Source organism: Paramisgurnus dabryanus, chromosome 19 (genome assembly GCF_030506205.2).
Source record: "Paramisgurnus dabryanus chromosome 19, PD_genome_1.1, whole genome shotgun sequence".
Taxonomy (NCBI): Eukaryota; Metazoa; Chordata; class Actinopteri; order Cypriniformes; family Cobitidae; genus Paramisgurnus; species Paramisgurnus dabryanus.
Genome location: NC_133355.1, coordinates 18,126,644 through 18,150,931, shown reverse-complemented (window position 1 = coordinate 18,150,931; position 24,288 = coordinate 18,126,644). Strand labels below are relative to the sequence as shown.

The 24,288-nt window shown below is 36.0% G+C and overlaps 1 protein-coding gene and 3 long non-coding RNA genes across 8 annotated transcripts in view; 2 read left to right on the top strand and 2 right to left on the bottom strand.

The window, feature by feature from the left end:
- Window positions 1–24,288, bottom strand: part of adgrb2 (adhesion G protein-coupled receptor B2) — a 363,394-nt gene that overhangs the window by 124,461 nt on the left and 214,645 nt on the right. The window contains exons 10-13 of the mRNA XM_065292273.2: window positions 21,536–21,730; window positions 20,597–20,665; window positions 4,218–4,326; window positions 3,955–4,101 (exon numbers count right to left, since the gene is read on the bottom strand). Coding sequence (XP_065148345.1) covers window positions 3,955–4,101; window positions 4,218–4,326; window positions 20,597–20,665; window positions 21,536–21,730 — 520 coding nt within the window. The remainder of the gene's footprint in view (window positions 1–3,954; window positions 4,102–4,217; window positions 4,327–20,596; window positions 20,666–21,535; window positions 21,731–24,288) is intronic.
- LOC135781619 (uncharacterized) lies at window positions 7,626–12,242 on the bottom strand. 4 transcript variants are annotated; one of them, XR_012335488.1, is made up of 8 exons: window positions 12,148–12,242; window positions 10,272–10,331; window positions 10,131–10,175; window positions 9,291–9,368; window positions 9,127–9,180; window positions 8,721–8,896; window positions 8,509–8,610; window positions 7,626–7,847 (listed from the first exon to the last, which is right to left on the bottom strand). It is a non-coding gene; the product is annotated as an uncharacterized lncRNA (long non-coding RNA). The 4 variants fall into 4 exon arrangements; XR_012335487.1 differs by having other exon boundaries at window positions 8,513–8,610; XR_012335486.1 differs by having other exon boundaries at window positions 8,509–8,896.
- LOC135781626 (uncharacterized) lies at window positions 8,780–12,227 on the top strand. 2 transcript variants are annotated; one of them, XR_010545185.2, is made up of 6 exons: window positions 8,780–8,869; window positions 9,118–9,200; window positions 9,308–9,386; window positions 10,284–10,349; window positions 11,231–11,319; window positions 12,161–12,227. It is a non-coding gene; the product is annotated as an uncharacterized lncRNA (long non-coding RNA). The 2 variants fall into 2 exon arrangements; XR_012335489.1 differs by having other exon boundaries at window positions 8,789–8,869; window positions 9,146–9,200; window positions 12,161–12,220.
- Window positions 13,569–17,763, top strand: LOC135772702 (uncharacterized). Its single transcript, XR_010543234.1, has 4 exons — window positions 13,569–13,700; window positions 14,707–14,807; window positions 16,152–16,237; window positions 16,871–17,763. It is a non-coding gene; the product is annotated as an uncharacterized lncRNA (long non-coding RNA).

Sequence of the window (24,288 nt, the reverse complement as noted above, 5' to 3'; positions counted from 1 at the left end):
TAATGTAATATCAGAAATAATTAGTAGATTGGTTTTATAAGGTGTAATGGATATGTTAGGATATAAGAAGTCTGAAGTCCACTTTTCACTGATCTATTTTCACCCTCATGTGTAATGGAAGTCTTTACTGCTAGTTGGAGCTCATGTAAAGACAGAAAATGAACATTCAGACCTTTTCTCAGATACTTCTGAGGCACAGATTATACTGCAAATGTTATAAAGAGAAACTTAGCCAAGCATGGCTGACTCACTGTTGCGATTTCCAGTGACATTATGAAATTTTAGGTTTAATAATTTAGCTTGAATAGAGGTGGTAAAAATCACTGAACGCAATGTGCATACCTTTTGAAGCAAATAATATGTCTGTAAGTGAATACCAATGACTAACCTGATCTCATTAGTATTCATTTGTTACAAAGATGTTCTAGTGTAAAAATATATATTTTACATGAATTAATGGTTAATTGTAAAGAAACTGTGTAATGCTTTATTTGTGAATAGATTTTATCTATGCTTGGCCAAAAAAATAAATGTTATTTATTCATGTCATAAAAATACTGACAGTCACAAACTGGCCTCGGGCCAGTAGGCCGTTCTTGTTGATCCCTGCCTGTGAACACTAATGAGATCACATTAGAGCAACTACCTTTCTTGGCTCTAAAATAATACGAGTCAACATAAACACCTTGAAATTCTTTCGAATCAGGCCAGAGCTGAGAGCTGATAAAACATTTATGCTTTTATTTCTTTTGGCTTTACCTGTTCATGTTTTTCTGTCAGTAGAGAAGACAGCACCATAAAGAATCATACCGCTGTTTTAAACATCCATAAAGTTGCATCAGCCAGTTACACAGAAAACCAGATAACAACCAAAACACAAGAAACCCCCGCAAACAGACTCGGTGTGTTGTCCAAGTATGAATACATGGAGATGCGTCTATATGTGACTCATCTACCTGTACCTGTCAGCAAGTCGAATTTCAATCAATTCCACAGCGACTGAATGTTAAATAAGTAAACGGATGACAATCACACGACCCGACCTGAACAGAGCCTGACTATCTTTCTTCAATTTCTTGATCTATCACTTTGATAAAGCTAAAGATCCTTTGTTGTTTAGAAACCCCTTCTGGACAAAGCCTTGCCCAAAGAGTCATCTCATCTTGGATATGGTGAGACTGGAAGTGTTTGTAATTTCGGTAGGGTGGTTCTCAACGGGCCGACAGGTATGTAATGGTTTAGCCCAGGAGTGGCTTTAACACTGGACAGTAATAATGGCCATTTCTTTGATCTCCATTTGTTCCTCTCGCATTTCATTTAAAGAAAGGCTCTCCTCTTGCCCACCTACCGGCTTGCTGTTTTCAATCTCATGGGTGGATCTCTCTCGTCTTTTTTCTTAACATAGTGAAACCATTTATCCTTCTTGTTCTTTCACCCATGTTCTCTCCCTAAACTACCACTCGACTGCATCCATTTCTTTAAAGCCACAGACACACAGCAGATAAATTTAGTTGTCAGTCCTATTCGGAGTGCTTTATCTTGTTTTGTATATGGTCCGAGTTCTTCAAGCAGCTGATGCACTAAAAGTATTTGTGCAAACCAAGTAATGGCATAAGGACAGTAATTTAGCACTACAGTGCTACAGTAGGTTGTGGAAAATGGCGCAGTCTTGGGGTCTGTGGAGGACTATTTTCTAATCCCGCTCCTGTCAGGTTTTATTCAGCTTCCACTTCTGATGTACTCTGCGTACACCTGCTATCTGCTTGTAATGATTTTCTTGCTGACCTGACCCGATCCTGCTAACTTTAGATCTCGCTTTGAAAATGTCACATTTAAATTTTCCCTAGAGAAAGTGATGGGGGGAAAATATGATGGTGTATACAAAAGTTATATATTATTTGTATTATTACACAGCTCGTTGGAATGCTTGATTCTGATTGGTCAGTTGTGACACTTGTTCTACCCAACACACAGTAACCCGGATGCTGCAAATCATTTTGACAGGGACAGTTGAATATTACACAAAAATATATATATATAAATATGTCTTTTAATAACATTATATGACAATAGCCATTTAATAAGCAGAATAATGTACAGTCAGTTAGTTGTTATTGAAAAATATTTTTTGTGTGCTATAACAACCGATTGCCTATACATAACCCCATACTTGTTCTAACATACATACATTATTTTAATACATCTACTGTCAACAGAGTAGAAAAAATCTCTAAACTGAATAGGACCCATCACTCAGAAACAAAAAAAGATAAAATATACAAAAAAAATTGGTTGACTATACTGTAAGATATATAAAAAAATTTACTTAAACTTCCATGCAAGAACATAGAAATGCCTGACAAAATTTCAATACCAAAAGTCTCTCATCTAAAATCTGACTAGTACAAAGGCTGAATGCTCTCTCTGAAACATGAAAATACGCTCGTGGCCAGGATGCAAAGCACATATTCTCCCAGCATGCACTATATTAGTATACAGCATGCATCCTATTGTCAGACCATTTACATTACATTTTAAGTGTTTATGTATTTGGCAGGCACTTCTACCCAAGGTGACTTAGGGTCGGTTTCCTGGATGGGGCTTATCCTAGTCTAGTCCCAGACTAAAATGCTTGTTTGCGCTGCCATAATTAAAAAATGTCTTGCACAGTCGTATGCAAAAGTTTAGGCACCCCTGACAATTTACATGATTTTTGTTTATAAATATTTAGGTGTTTGGATCAGCAATTTCATTTTGATGGATCACATAACTGAAAGAACCAGTAATATTTCAATAGTATAATGAGGTTTATTGGATTAACAGAAAATGTGCATTATGCATTAAAACGACATTGACAGGGGTGCCAAAACGAGTGTTTATCAGTGCCATTGTTTTATCTGAAGATGCACACCAGTAATGTTTTTTTTTTTTTGTAAGGTATGTTTGTGAAAACTACTTAAATATCCAAATCCTTGTCCTGGATTAATCTAAACCCTCTCCGGGAAACCGCCCCATAGAGTATAGTACAAGCTATGCGTTTTATCAGTATGTGTGTTCCCTGGGATTGGTCAAAAAAAGCTGAGGACCAAAAGCTAAAACTTTTGGCAGATATTAATGTTTTTAGTTTGTGGTCTGCTGTAGCTTTACTCCATGGGATTTACTATTGTATATGCAGCTGTCACTCCCAAAATTTGGCAATGTATATTTCTTCCCTTCTCAATGTATAAGAGAGAAAAAGAGAGATGCTACAGAATGTAAAATGTGACAGTTCACATTAAACAGCTGAACCCTGACAGTACGGTCAGACCGGCAGCTGACAGCACAGAATCTCATCAATCCCAATGATGGAGTAACACACGGAGATGCATCTCACATACTGTCACCACAATAACAACATATGCCTGAAGTCAACAAACATAAGAGCTCACTGGAAGCTTCCTGCTCCTTTCGATAGGTTATAGCCTCTAGACGGTCAAATCTACTATAAATCAAACAATTTTGCAACATGCCCTGACCCTGCAGTAAAACATGTGGCTTTATATATAATAATAAAAAGAAAAACTACTGATACTATAACACTGTTTTGCATAAGGTTCACATATTTGAACTGATAGAGCATTGCTCAAAAAGTGCAAAAAGCAATGCACTTAATCCCAGGGAACAAACATGCGGATAAAATGTAAAGCTGTTCTAACTTTGGATAAAAAAACCAGGCAAATACATTAATATAAATGTGCATAAGCAGTATTTCTTGACCAATCAGAGCATGTGTGCTACTGTATGCCTCTAGACCATGGCTTTGATTATATAAGTCAGTTTTAATTTCATATTATATGGTATCCCATTTGCATTTTGTTCAAGGTACTCGCACAAGATCATTTTAATCTGAGCCAATATAACTCAGATATATGATCTGTTCGTATAAGAACTGATACTGTTTATACCTCTACTTACCATCTGAAGAAAGGATAAAGAGTTCTTTGGGAATGAAGAGTTTGTCATCTGCAGATCGCGCCCAGTCTTTCATCCCTCTCCTTCCCTTCATCGGAAAGTTGACGTCGCTGGATACAGCCGAAACCGGCTCTCGTTGGATAGTGATGACTGGCAGGACCAGAAAAAATTAATATTAGACAACGGCCTTAAATTCTGACACAGAACTTGATATCCGCACGGCTGGGCTTTATATGCAGCACTGTGCAAATGTCATTGAAACTCACTGAGGTTGTTGGTGACAACCAGAAAGCTTTGAAAAGGCTTTTGAGCTTCTCCAATTAGATGAATGAAGTCTTCCACAACTCGCATCAGCAATGTGGAACCTGGAGAGACCTGGAAAGAAGTCAAACACAACCACAAAAATACACACACAAAAAGGAAACAAGATTAATTTAAGCCTACTCTTATAATTCCCAGACAAACACAACAAAAACCTCCATAAACAGCTCCTTGTAAAAAGCTCAAACGCTGGCCGGAAATGTCAACAGTAAAAAGCTGTTTGCTACTAAATAAAAGGAGAATAAATTATGCCCTTCGATATTTGCACCATTTCCGGTGCGTCTCGTGTGTTTATGATGCAGTCATGAAAAGATGACGGAAAATAAGCCTTCGTCACATCTGTACGTGAGATGAGATATATACCGTCACCTCTCCACGGAACCATGCTTATAAATCGGCACTGGGTTTTAATTCACTAACCCTTTGTTCCGGAGCGCAGCGTGCCGAAGTCACATTTCACAGTGAAGTTCATGAGAATGCATGGCCCATTCTTCAATCTAATTGGAATTTTTCTCTTTTCCACCCCACATGTGGAAATAAAGGCATTCATGATTGTCTGTGGAATATCATGCTGTTCAGTGCCACCGGGAACGCTTCTGATGGAGAGACGAAGATTCCATTCCCGGATGTTGAAGGGATTCATGCAAAACATATTCCCTTTCCTTTTCATTATTTGTACTGTATTTAGTTTTGTTTTGAATTTATCACACTTTTATTTTTTAATACGAGGCAGATGGCATCGTTCGCCGGTTCAAAATAAATAGATGAACTACATCATTCTTTCCCAAATAGTATCTCGCAGAGAAAAGACATTATTTTTAAGTCTGCTGGAAAAATGCTGATTCACTGAACATCTCAAGAAACGAAAAGTGATCTGTCTGATAGCACAGCTAACCCTTACAAAAAAAGAAACACTTCAAAATACAACACTGTATTTTTATTTTAAGCCTTAGGAACGTTATCAGATCCATTCACCATGGTATCTTTATAATGTTTCAAGACATTACCATAATTTTAATATGGTAAACATGATACCACTACACTCTAAAAACAAAATGCTGGGTTATTTTCAACCCAGCATTGGGTCAAAAAGGAAAAAGACCAGATGTTGGGTTAAGGAGGACAAATCATAAAAATCAGACTTTTTCAATGTTTAAGTGCTATTGTGTCCCAAGTGCTTCTATCAACTTAGAAAATGTGTAAAAGAACAACCCAGTGACATTAGTTTTGGTAAGGCATTATCTGCAAGCATGTGAAAAATAGCTCATTAAAATCTGACTCTCCGTGTGATGTCAGAAGGGGATAATACCAAAAATAAGCCAGCATTTTCTATTGTATGGTGTTGTAAATATTAGCTTTGACAATATTTAGATCATGTATAATTTCCTATAACATGGTCTTAATTCACAAATACGTTCAAACATTTTACTGCAACAGGTGTATATCCGCTTAAATTTAGCTTGAGATGTCGCAGCTATCAACAGGTCTTATTGTTAGTCCACCTTACGAGTTTCCAGATGGTCTCAATGTGAAGGGCAGCTAAGCTGAGACAATTGCAGACACAAACAATGAGCACACAGGAACAAATAAATTCACACCAGGACATAAACAGAGTCAGAGGCTGTGATGTGTGACTACAAACAGGTGTTTTGTTTGTGTAATGATGGTGCTATGATACCTTAAAAATAGAACAACGCAGACTGTAATAAACCTGGACGGAGAAACTATATAACAAATATAAACAACACTACTGCACCCAGAAGGCATGATGTTGAACAGATACTGTATTCAATGCAGAGACTCCACTTAATAAACACTGTATATGTTTATAGCAGATTAGTACTGTATCTATGTATATTTAATCACTTAGTTAGACAAGCTTAATTTAGGAATAAAGCATGTATAATATATGCGTCAACTACTGTAACACCAAACAGAGCCTTAAATTTACTCTACTGGTTGATCCAGAAGTTAACAAAAGTCTTTTAATTTTAGATTTGTGGAGACGCATTTATAAGCCAATAAACATTCATAAATACTCATAATCTGATATCCAACAGACCACATTAGTGTTTTCCTAATGCATCTTAAAAGATCAATAAAAACCTACCCCTCATGATTTGACCCCATTTAAAGGGACACCACTTTTTTGAAAAAAATGCTCATTTTCCAGCTCCCCTAGAGTTAAACATTTGATTTTTACCGTTTTGGAATCCATTCAGCTGATCTCTGGCGCTACCACTTTTAGCATAGCTTAGCATAATCCATTGAATCTGATTAGACCATTAGCATTGCGCTCAAAAATAACCAAGGAGTTCAGATATTTTTCCTATTTAAAACTTGACTCTTCTGTAGTTTCATCGTGTACTAAGACCGCAACTTTTAATTTTCTGTCGGTCTTAGTATGAAACTACAGAAGAGTCAAGTTTTAAATAGGAAAACATATCTTAGCTTGATGCTAAATGGTGTAATCAGATTTAATAGATTATGCTAACCTATGCTAAAAGTGGTACCGCCAGACATCAGCTGAATGGATTCCAAAACAGTAAAAATCAAATATTTAACTGTAGGGGAGCTGGAAAATAATATTTTCAAAAAAGTGGAATGTCCCTGTAAGGTCATGAATATTATACACTTCACCTTCACAAAGATCTTCGGAGGCATGTTGAGGTTTAGTAGAATATGGGTAACAGTTCATCAGATTTATGGGAGATGAAGATTATAAATCAAGCAAGGTAAATAGGAATGTATGTCAAAGATCCACCTGTACACCTGTGCTCTAACACCAAAAATCTGTCTCAGTCACGCTGAGCTAAACACCTGGCGCTTGCATATAATACATGCATAAACATTCACTGGAGTCCTGAGCATGTGGTTGCACGCTATGTGGTCATTAGTGACCAATAATACTACAGGAATATCTTTGTCTGGGCAAGATTTTAAGCATAACCCAGATAGCACACGTACGTCTCAGATACGTATCTGCGAGGTAATCACTCAGATTTCCATTCCGTCTGGAAAACGTATTATAAAGGTCGTTTGCCCATATGAATTACGTATCTGAGACGTACGAGCCCAGCCGTTTTGAAGACGCTTTTAAGATCTTTTCAAGACGCTTGATATTTAGAATGATGGTTAGCAGATGTTTCTAAGATATTTCCAAGATGTTTCTTAGATCTTTAAAAGATCTTTATAAGAGCTTAATCGAGCTCTTTCTAAGATGTTTCTGAGAGCTTTAAAAGATCATTAAAAATAAATTTCTCTAAACTACATCTTCTACACAGTTATACACACATATTATTACAATATATCATTGACAACAATTAAAACAGTATTTTCAATAAAACAGGCAGTTGATTGCGTAAAATTTATTAAAATTAGACAAAGGAAAACATTCATAAGATGCATATTTACACGAGTGTATGCAAAAAAGCAACGTTTTTCTATAACATACAAAGAAACACAATATCTTTAAATTAATCAAATGCTTCCTCGGGCAAAGAACATCTTTTCCCGATTTTCCGCGTCTCCTTCAGTGGTAGACGGACGGATTCTTCATCTGCAGCAGCTGCATTCTAAAAGAAACCATTACAAAAATAAGGAAAAATTAATTTTACAAACTATGTCATATGTTTTCTTTGTTTCCTCAATATAACTCTGATTAGAATGTCAAACAAAGATAAAATCATCCGTATTAATCGTCAATATCGTGTATATTATTAATATGAGCGTCTTTGCGTTAAATTCGTGCTACACCACACCATGCACTTATATCGACGTCGCAATGCAAAAGAAGAAGGGCAAGAAAGAAACCTGTCCTGGTCTGGTGATTTAAGGGAACATTTGTTTAAGGTATGTAGTAATAATAAATTTTAATAATGCTGGATGTGGGATCAGTTAACTAGAAATTTCGTTGATAATAAGCAATGTATGTACAGTAGCTAGTTCACGTTAGATATTTTATTCACGTGTCTGTGGTTATTTTAGGTTTTTGATAGTTAATTTCACTGATAGTTTGAGCCCGTGTAAATTTCTTAAAAAGCTGTAATTATTATTTTATTTAACATTATTATGTTTGCTGTCAAGACTGATATTTATTTATATATATATATTTATTGACGTTGATATGTAAACTTAACCTACTCAGTTGTACTTGACTAATGCAATAATGACAGGTCCACCTGTTTAAGTATATTGTAAAACATTTGAACATAACAACATTTGGACATAACATACACACATTGTTTCCGCCTGCATCAATTTAGTTGTATAGCTGCATTGCTGGTTAACACCTCTGGGCAGATTCTCCATGTTCTTCTTTTATGTGTAGCTGCTCACCTTAAACAGATACAGTACATTGAAGTAATGTTTAAAACAAATTAAGCCCTATAATATTGTTTATGTTTACAATAATTGGTAAAAAGTTTGACGGATAAAATGGTTCTTACCATTCTCTATATAAGCCCCTCTGTCTGTTAACTTTTGTTTGAGCCTGTCTAGATCTTTCATCAGTCTAGAAAGATGTTGGAGAAAAGACATCATCCTCTTCTATAATCTCCATCTGTAATTGGACTAACAACTGGACCAGTGAATGCAGGTGACTCCAAGATTGTCTTGTTTACAGCTGCAATATCAAAAAAATAATTGAATTGAGGCTTTTTATATACATTTAGTATTTTTTATTAAAATTCATAATGAGCATATGTATACATTGATTTAAAACAGTACTCAAGACTGTAGATTTACTGTGAGGTTTTGAATGTTGGACAGATTATCAGACCTGCATCTGCCTCAGACATGTTGATGTTTAGCTAATGACGTGATAATGATAAATATTTTTTTTAGGCAACTTACTCTCCATTCGACCTTGCAGGTCACACCATGGTCTCAAGAGGGAAAATGAGTGCTCTATGGATTGAACAGAAAAGGTAGTATTAAACAGTGTTATGTTGTATTTAAATGCCATGAACAATGCGTTTATGTTTTCTTCCTAATTATGTCAACAAATGCTCTCTTACCTTGCATGGTACTTTAGGTGAATCAAAACTCCAACCATCTGTATGAGGGTCTGGATGGATAAAGGATGCCCACTGGAGCTGGAAATGATGGATCAGGTCATTTTCATTTGTCACATTTACAAAGAAGCACACTCTAAGGATTGCTTTACCCTGTCTGTGGCAAATACACTAGACAAAAGTATTGGGAGGCCTCATTCTAATAAACATGTTTATTTATTCCAGTATGTCCAATCAAAACAAATATAAATGCTATACCATATAATACCACTACAAAGAATTTTGTTTTGATTTTTGTTGCAACAGTTTTGTAAGTGCCTTTTTCTGTTCCGAAATGACTACAGCTTCTTGTACAAGTTATTAATAGGTTTAGGTGCTGAGTTTTTGGCTAAAAACCTTTGAGTCATATCAAAGGTGTTAGCTGAGTTAAGGTCTATTCAGAGCAGTCAAAGTTCTTCCACACCAGACTGAATCACTCATTTTCTGTTTGAACCTTATTTTGTTTGCAGGGTCATTCTTAAGTTGGTATTGAGAAGGGCCCTGCCAAAACTCTTGCTATAAATTTAGCATCAAACGGTTTTTCTAGAATATCATATGCTGTAGCATTAAGATTTGTGCTCATGGAAATAAGTAAAGTATTTAAACCTGTTTATTAGAAGGAGGTGTCGCAATAGTTATGTCTATATATTTTATGTTTAACAAGCCAAAATAACTAGGGCTGCTTCTTTTTAAGAACTTTTGGGTATTTTCAAATCAGCCAGAGGAATAACAGTCCTTAAATGTGTAATGTACTGCCATAATTTTGTAATGATCAAACGTGAGGTCAGATTCTTGTTAACCTACTGTGTTCTTTCTTGATGGTTAGCCGAGTGTCCCAGGACAGAAAATCTGTTTCGTATGAATCAGAGTCAGACATTAACATCTAATATGTAATATCTAGTGATATGTTTTCTTAGATAATGCTGTGAACAAATGCTCTTTTACCTTGAATATTAGGTGGATCCACACTTGAACCATCTGTATGATGATCTGCACCCACTGGATCTGTAAATGGTGGTGCAGGTAAGTTTCACAAGTAAACAAACTCAAATCCTATTCAGACCATTCATGATTCCAGCAATAACGAAGTTTTTTCGTAACAATAAGACTGCATTTACAATGCAAATCTTAATGCACAGATCATATTTTTTTGACTATATTCATTTTTTGTTCTGATCTTTTTATATTTACATAAGACACTATTCATATCTGATATCGGTGTTACAATAATTTGCAAAACTACAGTTAATATGAGTGTCATGATTTGCACTTGAGTTTTGTATCGACTTAAGCCAGGGTCACTGCCAATTTAGGCATGTTTTAATTATGACACTTAAACAATTGTATATGTACTTCGATAAAGGTTTTTGCAATCATGGAAACATAAGTGAATCGCAGACAGCATTCTTCTTTTATGAATGTAAAATGGCTGGAGTAGTGATGTCACTAGCTAAATTAATTTTCATTTGACCTCCCCCACAGAAAGACACAGCACATCATTATATCGTTGGCTCCGCCCACTGGTGTTCAGTCTAAAGTAGTAGTTGTTGACAATCATAAAGTTGTAATAACAGTAAGATTGTGATGTCAGACAAACATTGTGCTGTTGCTGGCTGTGGGAAATTAGTGTCTTTGTAAGGGTCGCAAATAATTTGAAAATATTTATGTTTCAAAATATGCCCCCCTACCATGAACTAAACTGGACTGTTGCAGAGACCAAGTGTAGTAGGGTACGGAGTGCTCACACTAGTAACACCAAACTTTGGAGGTAAAACATACTTTGGTATGATACAGTATGCATAGTGTGAGTACCCCATAATTTTACTGAAAACAATGCCGCTCCTTAGAGCTTATTTCTATGTATATTTTAAACATTCTTCATTCTCTTGTGATTATTTTTGCAGGTTTCTGAATTGATGTCAGATGCAAAGCAGAAGCTTATTTTCTTCCAGTTTGGCTTCATTGTGGAAAAATGCTTGAAACTAAAATGCAGGTGACATTCTTTTGTTTATTGAAGCTATGACAAATAATTTGTCTGTTTAGTTAATGTTTTATACAGTGTAACTGTACCTAAACATTGTTCCTTGAGGTCCTCTGCTATTCACATTTTGTATGTCTTCCTTATTTAACACACCTTATTCAAATCATCAGCTCATTAGTAGAGATCTTCATGAACTGAACTGAGGCTGTGTCCAAATGTTCACACTTGTTGTCTTTGCACTAGACTACTTACATTACGTTTTTTTTTTTGTATTTGGCCTAAGTATTCTAGTGGGAGTGAAGATCCCAAGCGTGCATGTAGAATTATTCATCCGATGGGACACACTTAGCATGTGTAAAAATTTCAATCCAGGTAGTGCCAGCAATTTGCACCAAAACGTATTTGTGTTTTATTTACTACTTTTAATTTATATTTAACATTTTTACGTTTTTCTGTAAATAAAATGAACACTCTGAAATGAACATTTGCTTATATCAAACTTTTAGATGCAGAATTCTTTGCTCCTGTAAAAAAGCTCTTTGTTTTGAGTATGTAGCTTTATTAAAGTGTATTATTTATTCAGTAGTCCCTAAATAAACGACACAATGTTGCAGATGTTTCACAAAATGCATAACAATAATGCAGTGAACACCATAGAAATGTTAACATACAATTAAAAGTCTCATGCTTTACATCCAGAACATGATGCACGATAGGATGCACAAAGTGATATTTGGACGCAGCCTCAGTCTGTCAGATCAAAGAGACATACAGAATGCACAGAGCAGTGGGACTCCATGAACAGAGTTGAGAACCACTGCTGTAACTCATTATGCTTACCTGACTCATGCAGAATTCTGGCCTGGTGTTTGGTCCCCCCTTTCTCTGGCTTGTGTCTCCATCATCATTACACTCTTGTCAGTTTAATAGTATCGTCGTCTGCGTAGTGCGTACCAGGACTTTGTTACTCAGCTGTCCCTTCTCCTTCAAGCTACATTTTTGTCAAGCTGCAACAAGTTGGAATACATAATTATTAACGTTTAATGATTTTGATGTATGAAATATGTAACAAAAGCAAAAAATGTATAGACATTCTATTAAGAAATTACCTTTTTGTTGTTTGTTTACTGACCTTTCAACCATATTGCATATATAATTGATCATCATACCTTTGGTCTACTGTTAACAGGCTACTGTAGAAAACAAAGTCAAACAAAAAAGAGAGAAAAAAATATAAATGCTGAATGTGTCTCATCTTAAATACATTGTTGTTGTTTTTGTTTCATTGAATTTGGATGTTTTGATGATTTAAGGAAAATTTACGTAGCATATATATTGATGTTTTAAATCAGAGTTTGTTAATGACACTTAATCATTAACAAACATTTAAAAAGCTTTATTACAATACTAATTGATAATATTAATGTAATAATCTTGTTTTGTAACACCCTAAATCACTGAGCGCACAAACGCTACCCCTGTTACAAGCATGAGTGGTTGACTTCATGCAGACATTGAAGTACCGCGAGAGTGATTCAAAAGCCCACGAAACAGTGTAATCACGCGGTACTGTGATGTCATACTGGTTAACGCTAAGCCACGTGAAGCCGGACACAAGGGCTACACTAATCTTTGGGCTGGAGTAGCCTGTGGTTTTTAAGGCTTCTGCGGCTTTCACATAGGATGCGGTGTGCGCTGCGCTCGCCGCTGGGTTCGGCGCAGCCAAGCGATTGTGCTCTGATGGCCAGACCAAAGTAGGCGGGGTTTTCAATAAATTACTACAGTGTTTATATTTGCGTTAAATAGTCGACGAGGAATACAGAGACTGATGTTGCTCATCTCCATTTCACGTAACTTTAAGCATACCTACAACAAGCTGCTTGACTTAAACCACACCTAACATGTCAACTTGAATTGCTTACGTGTTTCCATGACACGGCTTTCCTTCCGATGTCTCTTTAGGAGCATAAACTTGTATTATAAAGCTCTGAGAATCCCGAGTATAAGCTTTCGTCCATTTTGCTTGTTTGGATGCCCCATTTCTATTGGCCGCGCGGGTAATCGTCACAGAGCGCAGCGCAAAAGTTAAACTATTTTGAACTTTGACCGCGGCGTGAGCGCAAGCTGCGCTCCGCTGCGCTCCGCTGCGCTCGCGCTTTGCTCGGCGCAACAAAAAACCGCCCTCGCGCGGCGCAAGCCATTGAAATGAATGGGTTTCATAGCGCAGCGCAGCGCACACCGCTTCCTATGTGAAAGACCCATTCGTGTCTCATCGCGTTAAACGATCGCAGAACGATTTATTTCTCTTTTTCACCTCGATCTTTGGCCTCGTGTGATTTACCAAAACCAACATGTGAAGTTACAACGCTGACGAAGGAGTTTCATCAGTAGAGGTAAGTAACCAACATTATGTTATGCATGTAGTGGATCTAAAGATTGATTGTCGTATATGATCATTCTTTTTTTGGTTTGTTTGTTTGTAACGTTTATCAATGCAAGGCAAAATCGAGCTGCAAATCCTGAAGGCAAGGCGTTGAACATGTAACGTTAACCGTTTTCTCAGCGGTGGTGGGGTAAACATTTGCTAAGTTAGCCTAGACCAGCCCCTGTTTAACTTAAAGTTACTTGAGTTATAAAATGTATCAATCTTCCCGCCCGACTTGCTTGGAGTAAGTTAACGTTATGTAAACGACCGGTATTCACAAGAAGCCTTAAAGTTTTATAGCGAAGTGGTTTGATAATTAAGTTAATATATTTTATCAGTTGTATTAGCTATAAAGTTATTTATATCTGTGAATTAATTCGTATTTTTATCAGTTTCTAACAACACGTACATGACAAAAGGCTAGCGTAACGTTAATAACGTACGTTAAGTTACTTACCAACACGAACAAACTGAGTCTGACAGACAAATTAACTTAAAGCCAACAATTAAAAAAAAAACATTATAAATTAACATAAACGTTATGTTTACGAATTATATTATTTACATGTTAATAATGATGTTAAATGCGAAGAAAATGTTGAAGTGTGCCTGAGGGAAAACGGTCATATGATGAAAATGGCGCTCACGTGACGTACGAATGGCCTCGCGACCACTGTCTATGCTCGCGACCAGCTCGCGTTTGCGCGACAGAAGGGTTAACTTCCTGCTCCAACCTGCAACCATTTGAATGCAGGGATAATAACAAATAACCAAAGTTTAATAATATTGCTGGATTTTTTATAATGGTTAATAAATGATGCGTGTAAATTTACACATATTTATTACGTCACTGACATTGTTTTTTATTGCATTATATTTCTTTTATATTGATTGAAAATGAAAACCTTATTTAATTTACCTAAAATTTGTTTGTGTTTAACACTGATTTATGTTGTTTTTCTGTTTAATATTAGTGTGTCCTGGTAAACGTGTGCTCGGAAACATGCAGATTACAGTATTTACAGAGCCGACCTTGAGTCACCCACTGATGGATAATCTGTTTACCTAAAAACAGGTAATGTGAATTCATTATATTTGCAATGTTTATACAAGTATATAATTTCACAAATATTAAATATTATTAACAATTATTATTAATAATGTACATATTAAATTATATTATACATGTTCAGTTGTTCTGTTAAGTTATTTGAAGGATATGCATGGTAGATCAATTAGATTATCTTTCTCACTAGCTATAAGCAGCATGCTATATAAATGTTCCACTTAAAGGTGTAGCGGAGGATTTTCTCGAATTTAAAAAAAACCGCCGTCTCCGCTTTTTAAAAAAATGCAATTGCGCAACACTCCAGATTGACAACTAGGAGGACCAATAGTCTTGATGATCCACCCGGAAAACCTAAATTCTCCGCAATACCTTTAATGTTTAATGCTCTTTTACCTTGATTGTTAGGGTGGTGTTCATACAAAGCAACTTATTGCTCATCTGCTTGAAAGAAAGTTACTGCTGGGGCTCTCCTGCTAAGGTTGTCTTAATTCTAAAAAGAAAATAAGTCATTTAGGCTTAGGTCATAGCAAGTTTTGAATGAATGACTTCACAATCTGTTTTAATAATGTTTATTTATAATGTATTTTATTCCACTTACCTGAATCGTGCAGAGGCTTGATGTTTAGTCCACCGGTTGTCTTCTCCAACCTCTGAGTGAAGCCACCACGAGGGGTCGTGTTAACCAATTTTTTTAATTTTAGTGCACAGTGAGTGTGTCTACATAGTCTAAACGCTTAATAAACTGATAACGCGTAAGGTCATTTAAATGCATAAAATGGTTTTCTTTTATAGGGTAAAGCCCATAAATGGCAAAAACTGATTGGCACAGGTAGTTTTTTTGCTCTTAAACCAGATTTTAACGTCTTTTTTGCCGTTTCGTATGTGCGTATGTCTCCACCTGTGATAGATAAACTTCACAAATAAAAGTAAATTTAAACGCTTGAAACATGTTAATGTAATAAGCTGATTTTTATAATATCATAATAAGATAATTGTCCTCTTATTATGTGCATGTAAACATACTCAATGTCTTTGTTTATCCTTTGTCTCAAGTCACACTGAGTGTGAGAAGTCATTTGTCCAGTGCTGTCGGGAAATCTATTGATAACTGCAATTCCTTCAGTCTAACATGATGGTTGAATTACACACAGATAAACTCCCACTTTATAGACCACAAGATTTGAGTTCAGGCAGATTAAGATAGTTGATTGAGTTTAGTTGTTATTGTTTGGCTGTTGGCTCATTATATTATTGATTTTGACAATTTTCTTACAGCCCTTGTCTGTCAAAATAATGCAACCTCTGGTTGTAAAGCAAATTTTAAACTGATCTTCTTCATTCTGTCACTAGCCCACCACAATCCATGTTTACCAGCTGTGGAAGTGCAGGCCAAAAATCTTCCTTCACCTGTGGGCCTCTACCCACATGTAGATAAGGTAATGAATTATTTGATTACTGTCGCTGTTTCTGTCACTGGGGCAAAATAACTGCCCTAGAGAATATGAAGAATAGCCAAAACTGTGGTATTGCGCTAGCCCTAAAAATTTGAGAATCTTGATGTTTCTAACACATGGTACAACCGCTTAGTAGACATGGGCCAGTATAAGATTCTGGCGGTATGATTACCTTTAGCAAAAATACCACGGTTTCACAGTGTTGCAGTATTCCCATTGCTACACTAAATATTTTTATTTTTAAATGGCAGGTAAAAATAAAGCCTTTAAATTATATTATTTATAATATTTTCGAAATGTATATTACATGTAAACATCAAATCAATCACATGACTTAATGAATTTTGTATAAATACAGTTCATACCTTGGAGACGGTTTCACAGACCATTTTAGTGGTTTTGTAACCTTGACTGTTTAAAACCACGGTGTACCTTAAAACTGGTAACAAGCCCATGCCTACCGCGTAGTGTCTATTATTTAGGTGGTTGACAGGTCTGTTTGCATGTTATTGCATTGGTAATAATTTATTGTTTATAGTCCAATATTGATTGTGAGAATTATTTAAATTTCCTTAAAAATGTTCTAACATCTTTTCCTTTCTTTTCTTAATGCAGCACTTCAGGAGAAACCTGCCTGTGATCTGCTAAGATGCAAAGATTCAACTCTGGCCCATTGTCATCCCAACACCTCATCTGCCATCAGTTTCGTTTAGTGTCGGTCTATTGCAAAAGTTCTTATAAACTTTAAATGAGACTTTGTGTTAAGCAGGGGTTTCCAAACTTTTCATTCCACAACATATTAAGCCCAGGATACACAGCAGGATTTTTGCAATCCAATAAGACCTTATCACACTGTGTGACAAGGATTGTTTAAACTTCAGCAGTAGACTGTCGATGAAGACACCTATTGCATCTGAGGCTGCGACATCCGTCATCAGCATGCGCTAGTGGTAAACAAATACAGGTATGCAGGTCGTAGAAACAAACACATTGTTGATGTGCGATGATCATGCTGAACTTCTTACACTGTCATAAAATTATCGTAGGTGTCTTTGGTCCAAGGACTGGGAAAACAGACGTCTTTAAACCTCTCACACTGTATGAGATAGGACCACCAATTAAGAGCCACGATCACAGAAATCTCCACGATTGTTTCACGATTGGTAATCTTTCATCTGGGACAGCCAAAAATCGTGCCGTGTATTAGGGGCTTTAGACAGGTGTAATCTTATAGTATATTAAAACCATTGCTAATAATTAATTGGACAAACCATCACTACAATGCAACACTCACTATCTTACGGTGCGACCCACAAGTGGGTCTTCACCCACAGTTTAAAAACCCTGAGTATGAGAAAGAGTATGTTGTATTGTAATTAAAGTCACATCTAAGTGTTATGGAACAGTTTGTCATTATATTCACAGTATTACATGGTTCTTTCAGCAGTTACTACGTTACAGTGCTCTTAAAGTGTCCTGATCAGCTTTGGGTCTTGTGAAGTAATCTAATGAGAACTTGATCAATAGCTTTGCAGTATTTTGTTACACTGGGGCTGTAATCATATTAACACATAGGTTAAACATTTTATTCAAATTTGGTAAACAAACTAGTCAATATAATTCATGCTGTGATGCTGGATTAAACCTGGTCAAATGATTGTGTATTGTGTTTTCAATTTTTTATGAGGTTTCTTCATCTATATAAACATTCTCAATATCACCTTTGGTTTGCTCAGAGTTTGTTCAGATGATTTTTAAAACTAAATGTTGTGAAAATGCAAGGTGTGTTACACAATTTCAATGGATGGCGTGGGGTCAAAAACTATCAAAAGTTTCAACCTTAGATATATAACTGTTGACAAACACACTTAATGTGAGTCACACCCAGTAATTATAATAAGCAGGAATTGCAGTAAGCAGGGTCACCTTAAGATAATCAGCTTGTTGGCAATTATTTTATTAAATGTATAACTTTTTTCATTTCAGACTAATAAAACAGTCAAAGGGGCAGTGGCTGTTGGCAATGATGTTCTTGTGTGTTTTGTATTTGTTAATATTTTGTAGTCAGAAAGAGTATGAGATCACCTTTTCTTGTGCATGGTGCTTTATCTACGGTAAGTGCCTTTTTAACGTTTTGGATTAAACGCAAAATGTCTACATTGTTTTTTATTATACGTGATATGGGCTTTTATTAATTATATTTAATTATATTTTTTGCTTCAAAATTAATGCCAACCCTTAAAAACATGTTGACTATATTTTTAAAACAATTAAACAAGACATTTATTTAAAAAATGAAATGAGTTGGAGGTCTTTGCTGATTCGTCTGCGTTTGATCGGATTCAAGACCAAACGGAGATGCATTGCAGGCAGGTAGGATTTAGAATTTTTTAAGATCTTAAATACGTCTTGTAGAGATATGGAAGACGTATTATTCAAAGACGATCGTCAGCAGATGTAAAGATCTTTACAAGACGTATCTGAGACGTACGTGTGCTATCTGGGTAACATTTTAAAAAGAAGTAAACTTATTCACAAATCTGCATAGTTATTCAACAGGGAATTACATTTGCATTAACTCAGCATAATATGTTTATACAGAATCTTTAGCTTGTGGGCTGTAATGGCTGCAAGGTGCATTATGGGAGCAAAAGGGCCTCTGTGGCAACAATAACAAGGCAGATTTTCTCTAAAATGTTGTCCAATCTGTCAAACAGTAAGTTCTGAAGAGGCATAGGGGGTTTGTTCAAATAACCAACCCTAAGCTTGATCAATAATGATATTTGTTTAGTTGAGCAAACACCAATCTAAATTAGGACTAATAGCTTGATAGTGTTTGCCTATCAAAATCTTTAATTTGCCAGTTATTTGCTATCACTAAAAATGGTATTCAATCATGAGTAACTCAGAATTTAACATTTCAAGTTTGTTCAGCCCTCAGGACATGAGAGGATCTTCAAATGAAAATTAAGGTTTGAAGGAGGGTTGAAATGAGGAAAGTTTATTACCATGAAAAAAGTGCTCTGGGTTGACACTGAAAGCACAGTGGACGAAACTCCACAGTATCTAAAGTCAAACAGGGTCTAATGGAGCGGTCTAATGCAAAGAGGCAGCTCTAATACCACATCCCTTTCCCAACACACCTCACAGTCTTCCTCCATTACACCCAAAGCCAGTCTGATTAGATCTGTTGTTAATCTGTGAGATCAGACTGGGCTTTGATGACTCTGCTTTTTCTGAGGGGAAACAGCCCTCAACACTGAATAAAAGATTAAGGGGGTGGGTACACCAAGACGTTTACTGTACGCATGTGGTCGGTGTATGTTTTCAATTCTTCCATTGGAACACCATGCTTTTAAAAAACTCCAGCAGCTGGAGCTCCAGAGTTCAAAAATTTTAAACTTTGGGTGAAACGCTCATCTCGTCAATGTGGCTTTTCACTCGGCTATCAAATCATAGTGGAGGAGGGGCGGGACAAATATCACAACAAACAACCAGTGCATCGTACAATGACAAATCAGAAGTATCATAAGCCCTATTCGGACGGGATTAGTTTTACGGGGGTAGATGGCGTAATGTAATTTTACCACAGGACGTCTGTAATATTGATGGTCAGTTCGGACAGGATTAGAAATCTCAGTAAAACATATCATTCAGAAGTGAGAGGGGTAACTCGATTGCACAGTGCGTCACCTCTCTCGTCTTCACGTGGACATTACCTTGCTTCCTGATATCACATGTGCAAATACAGACGCAGGAAAACTCGAAACAATGTGTTTAATATCAGTTTGGGGAGATGTCAGTTTCAGAAACAGTTCCGTGCCTCTGAGAAGTGAATTTGACTTTTTTTTTAAGTTTGTGTCATGGTATTCAGGAACGGACTTGTCACTGACTTGTTTTTCCCGCCTAGAATGCAATTAAATGCTTCTTTAAGCGCTTTTATATTTGAAAGAAATCTGCAAAATAACAGGAAATGACAAAATTTACATGTATATTTACAGCTGGTCTATTCGCACCTAATTTCTCCAGACCTTTTTACAGAAGGTAAAAGTCGCCATTATCTTTCCTGAAATTGTCCCTAATGATTACTAAAATCACTGAGAAGCTCTGATAAAATTGGCTTTACCCCACCTCCCTATGTAAAACTAATCCCGTCCGAATAGTACTATAGTAAACAACGCGCTAAGCTAAAAACCGCGGGCAAGCACCCACAGTTGGCGTCCGCCTGGCGTCTTCAGTCGCATTTAAACGCATCGGTGTGCACGCCTCCTAAAGGTTGATTTGTTGAACAGATATTCAGATTTTTTGAATCTGGGCAGGATTTGAGAACGGGTGTGTTACCTGGTGGGCGTCTTCCCATTTCTCAAGGTTTTCAATGTCCAACATTAAGCTGACAATCTGGAAAAATTTCTGGAAAAAAACATGGAAATTATGTAATAAGAGGATTTAAGAAACTAAATTACTTTTAAATTGTCTGTTATTCTGTGGTAATTCAAATAATTAACTAAGCTAAACATACATTTGAAATAATCTTACAGTAGTGGCCAAAAGTGATGTCCAACTCTAAACTACTGGCATCTTTACTCCTTATCTACATGTTTAATTAAAGATGCATTAGTTTGCAAAGTTTATAAAGACATAGTGACTATAAACATTATCACAAAAGGGGATCAATAAATATTAATAATGGATCAAATTGTAGTCAATAAATACTTTATTACCTGTAAGCTTTAAAATGTTCTATGCTGATTTAAATTTTCTGTATATTCAAATACAGATTTTATAGATTTAAACATTGAGTAGAGTAGGGATTTAAAGGGGTATGAGTACATAAGTTTTACTTCTTCCAACTCCCTTTTGTACATGTAAATTGGGTTGTTTTTTCATTTTTTTCCACAAAAAAAAAAAAAACAATTTACATGTACAAAAGGGAGTTGGAAGAAGTAAAACTTATGTACAAGTTTTATTTTGTTGTTAACATGTGTTTTGTTTTACAATTTTTTTATATTCTGTAATTGTATTTACATGTTCAAAAATAAATAAATAAATAAATAAAATAATAAAAAATAAAATAAAACCCAGATTCTCTGGTTTTCCTCTTTGTTAATTAATTTTGTCCAATAAAAATGTTGTGTTTTGGTTAAAAATAACCTAAAGGGGCATTAAAAGCAAATATTGTACAAACCCCCCAAACATCACTTTTTACCACTAATTGTACATTGCATATTAATATAGATATAAACAATATAGAGCTTTGAGCACACACACAGGCATACACACCTGCACGTCGTCAGGAGCTGGGATGTAGGTTGCTCGCTTGAAGGTGTCCGTCACATTTCGGAGAATCTCCACGGAGAATAAGAGGTCACCGCTATAATAATCCTTACGGGACATTAACTCCAGGAGACTCCTCACGATCTGAGACATGCCCTCCCCTGCCAGGGTCCTCTGACCCTTCGCAAGATGTTCTCGCAACTACATGAAAAGAGAGACCCTGGTTATATACACTGACAAGTGCCAATAAATAAACCCTGATTAAAATAAGCGCATAAGCACATTTATAAATCCTGGCTGCAATAAGTAAACACAGGGAGATAAACTCCAGACACCAAATTGAAACAGAGGGCTAACAGGTTATACACATCAAATGAACTAACAGACTTTGATTTTACGCACTTAAAACAAACCTAAGACATAAACAAGCTCATAAAGAGAATAAATAAACAAGTTTGAATGTAGACCAAAAGGTAGACCAGAAACGTAAGCGCGCAAATACACAAAATCTGCTTTGATGCTGAAACAACATCGATCCAAGTTTAAAGAAAAGCGAAAGCAGTCGAAAAGTATTGACAACTGCCTTAATCTACTTCCCATCTAACCAAACTGTGAGCATAATAAAGTTGAAGCGATTTCTCTGGTAGTAAATTAACTAAAGTTTATGGTTAAACGTTAGCAGAAGAATCACTGATGGTCTAATGACAGTACTGTAGATACAGGAGGTGGCAGACAACGGCAATCAAAGCTATTTAAGCATTGTCTGATTATAATAAAGGGTTAGTGGACAGGTTAACAACGCAATCAACCCCATCACAAAACGCCTTAACTGACTTGCAAAATTAAAACCCACTCTGAATTCTGAACTCAAGGTCAAAGATCATGGCTGAGCAATTACAACGATCACATAAAGGCATGTGAAAAGTTTACAAGTACAGTTAATAGTTATGATCATCCTACTTAGAACCAGGTTTCACTTGTTAAAAATACTGTTATCAAATAATTTCATCTGGACCACTACTAAATATGTAGTGCTATGGGAAAATAACGTTTTAGTTCAGTTAAGACAAAAATATTGAGCGCTGTAGTAAAACTCAATAAATTTAACACATTCTTCCACTGCAATATTATAAAAAGAATGGGTCAACATCCACATTTACATTTATTCATTTAGCTGACGCTTTTATCCAAAGCGACTTACAATTGCTATATATGTCAGAGGTCGCACGCCTCTGGAGCAACTACAGTAGGGGTTAAGTGTCTTGCTCAGGGACACAATGGTGTGTCACAGTGGATTCGAACCCGGAAGTCTTATCCACTGCGCCATCACCACCCCTATCCACATGTACTGTTGCCTCGTATACAATTTATATGTTTTATATGTTTGAAAAAGTATGGGATATATAACGCAAAATATTACATCAGGGACCTGATTATGCTGCCTGAATTTGTTTTGCAATAACAACCGTCTGGAAGTACACTTTATGGCTTACTACATGGCAACTTGCCTCAAGTAAATTATTAAACATGAAATATTGATTTAAAATATTTTGGAAGTATGTAGGTATTTTGTTTTTGTTTTAGCGGAGTGTTGTCACATTTAATGGTTGTAATCAAGGCTTTGAACCGGTTCACGGAATGAAAATGAAAACCAGAAATCTGCAAGGAACAGAAACGAAACCAGAAACTTTCAAAAAACATATGTTCCGGAACAGAAACGTTTATTTAAAATAATGGTAACCGGTTTATACCGTTATTTTTTCCGTTCTTTGACAAGACTTCTGTGCTGTTCACTTCCGGTCGTCGTTGACTAATCAGAGAAATGAGAAGCTTTCCACCAGTAAGTAGCCTACTCAAGCCCAAGTCTCTAATACTCAATCAAAAGAGGTAAACATTTTAGGCTACCCAGTATCTCAAGATGTTTTTTTTTATACTAATTAGTGGTGTAACGGATCGCAGTTGATCTGTGATCCGTACAGATCATGACCCATGGTTCGTCTCGCATGGGATTCGCGGATTAATACAAAAATTTAAATATGTGCAAATTATCAACTTTCACCCTGTTTCAAAGGCTTTCAAATGTTAACACTTAAGTGATTTTAAACAATTTAACCGCAAAGAGGTGCTAAAGTGAGCAATTTTCTATACGCACAGACGCACATGCGGTTGAATGTGTCCGGTCCAAGTCCAATCAAATGTGATTATCCCTATGCACTTCAAAGATCACAACTCTTAATTCATAAACTTAAGAGAGTTGCGCTACTGTGTCTCATAAAACAACATAATTTTCATTTTATGTGGAGCGACTGTTTATGTCGCACCTTCTTCCCGAAGCACCGTTTGAAATTTGTGCTCCATCTGTGTGTGTTTGTGTGTTTAAGTGCACTCAAAAGTGCATACACGGAGAGACACGTTTCAAAAAGCAAGCGAATAATCTTTCTGTTCTTGACAGGACACATACAAACAAAATTATCTTGAAAAAACAATATTCTTTTTCTAATAAAGACATTTGTTTAAGTTGTTTGCCAATAATGGCAGAAATTGTCCTTGTCTTAATTCATGTATAATGCTGAAACATAAATGCCGCTTACATACTGTAGCCATTTTTTAATGTTTGATGACAAGATAGAGACTTAAGGAACATTATGTAGAAAAATTTAGTTTAATGTCCTAATGATCAGCCTACTTATTTGTTTGTCCCACAACTAACATGGAACGTTATTAACCGGTTCGAGAAACGTTAAAATACTGTTTCTGTT